Source organism: Felis catus, chromosome A3, assembly GCF_018350175.1.
Source record: "Felis catus isolate Fca126 chromosome A3, F.catus_Fca126_mat1.0, whole genome shotgun sequence".
Classification (NCBI taxonomy): Eukaryota; Metazoa; Chordata; class Mammalia; order Carnivora; family Felidae; genus Felis; species Felis catus.
This window is the reverse complement of record NC_058370.1, coordinates 43,906,647-43,908,272: the sequence shown is the minus strand read 5'-3', so window position 1 is coordinate 43,908,272 and position 1,626 is coordinate 43,906,647. Positions and strand designations below refer to the sequence as shown.

The window sequence follows — 1,626 nt, the reverse complement described above, 5'->3', positions numbered from 1 at the left end:
ATGGGCTCTAGTTTAAGATCCAGTAGCCTAGAACATCTTCCAAGCCCTTGGATTCTCTTGGAATTAAATGCATCTGAAGTCATGATACACCAAGACCTCTAGACCTTGCTCCACCCACACAGCTATGGAGCCCACCCTCCCAGAGCTCTGCAAACTTAAAATTTCCTCCAAGAACCAAGTTACCAACTGGCATGCAAACCTACACAGTGATAGTTGGCACTTCTTTCCCCAAAGCATAAACAAACAAACAAACTTCTCAGGAACTCAATCGTGAAAGCATCTAAATCCAACTGTCAAAACCACCCATTTTTCTCTATGGCTTTCACCCTAGCACATTATAGCATACATGAGTCTAAAAAAAGAAAAAGACAAAGATTTTAGGTGATGTACTCCAACACTCTTTACTGCTCTAGAACCCTCACTAAAAATGAACACATCAGCATGAAAATTAATCAAACTTGAATAGGAAGCATTTGAGTAAAAATAATGGATATTTTTGCTTTAATCTTCAGTTCAAGCATGATTTCCGCTCAACATAATCGGAGAGAAGTTCTGATCATTTCCTTGTTATTTTACATGCTTAAATTTTAGCCCAGTCTTTGAAAACCCTCTCCAGCTTCTGACCAAGCAGAACTTTGCCACTCACTTTGAACTTGCCAGCAAGGAAAGCCTTCTGAGGGTTCATTTTGCCCAAAACCAACTCCATAAAGATGGGTTCTGGGATTGTGAAGATAGTGTCTGCTGGGAGCCTGGCAGGTCCTAGATACATGTCCCCAGAACCATTCTTCAGATCGATGGTCCACTGCAGAATGGTCTTCCCATCTTTGGTGATGTCCAGCTGAAAGATGGCATTGACTTTCTTTACCAGTTGGGCCCCCTCTTCTTTGATGTGATGGCTAATGTCTTCAAACACAGGAAAGCTCTGGAATTCTGACAGCTCTAGAGCATGTGACATGGCAGGTTCTTGAGCTGCACCCAGTTCTTTGAGCTGGGCTGCCTGAGGCCCATCCCCTGCTTTGATTTTGGGTTGATGGTCAATTCTCTTCCACATCTTACTGTGCTGCTCCTCTTGACCTTGCCGTCTGGTTTGTGAGCAGCTGTGGCCAGATTAATATCTATAAGTCAGATTGTGACATCAAAGGTAAGGCCCAAGCAAGGAATGAGGCCGGTGTGTGTGCTGCAGTCTTATTGGTCAAACAGATACTAAAATGTGACATGGGGTGAAGTCTCAGATAGGTAATTGTGAGGCATAACCACACCACCACTCCCTCAAACCAATCAGGGCTGTTAGTCTCACAAGTCTGGAAAGTTCTGGACCCCATGTTAGGAATAAGAGAAAGGGACCCCAGAAGGTTCTTCGGTGATGTGAGCTCTGTCTTTCCAATGCAGGCATCTCCAGTAGCAATCTTAACTCAGAGAGCAGTTATTCTGATTCCTTCAAAAGTGGATAATCCTTAATGCACAGATCCTGATGTTGGATTTGGCATTACCTGGCTGCTGACGGAAGGGGAAATGCTTTTAGAGAAAAATGGCTGGTCAGAGAAAGAGCACCAGGACTTGCATCAGAAAGTTTCATAGGCACAGTGAGAGGGGGGGAGAAAGGAATATCCCTAAGATCAATAGAAG

At 43.9% G+C, this 1,626-nt stretch overlaps 1 protein-coding gene across 1 annotated transcript; it reads right to left on the bottom strand.

Annotated features, from left to right (window-relative positions):
- Positions 1–382: 382 nt before the first annotated feature.
- On the bottom strand, positions 383–1,131 carry SCP2D1 (SCP2 sterol binding domain containing 1). Its single transcript, XM_003983814.6, has one exon. The coding sequence runs from the start codon at positions 1,049–1,051 to the stop codon at positions 581–583; it is 471 nt and encodes a 156-aa protein (XP_003983863.2). The 5' UTR covers positions 1,052–1,131; the 3' UTR covers positions 383–580.
- Between the last annotated feature and the right edge of the window lie 495 nt (positions 1,132–1,626).

Bases quoted from the DNA above. Each gene is read 5' to 3' on its own strand.
- SCP2D1 (XM_003983814.6), bottom strand. From the start codon at position 1,051: ATGTGGAAGAGAATTGACCATCAACCCAAAATCAAAGCAGGGGATGGG.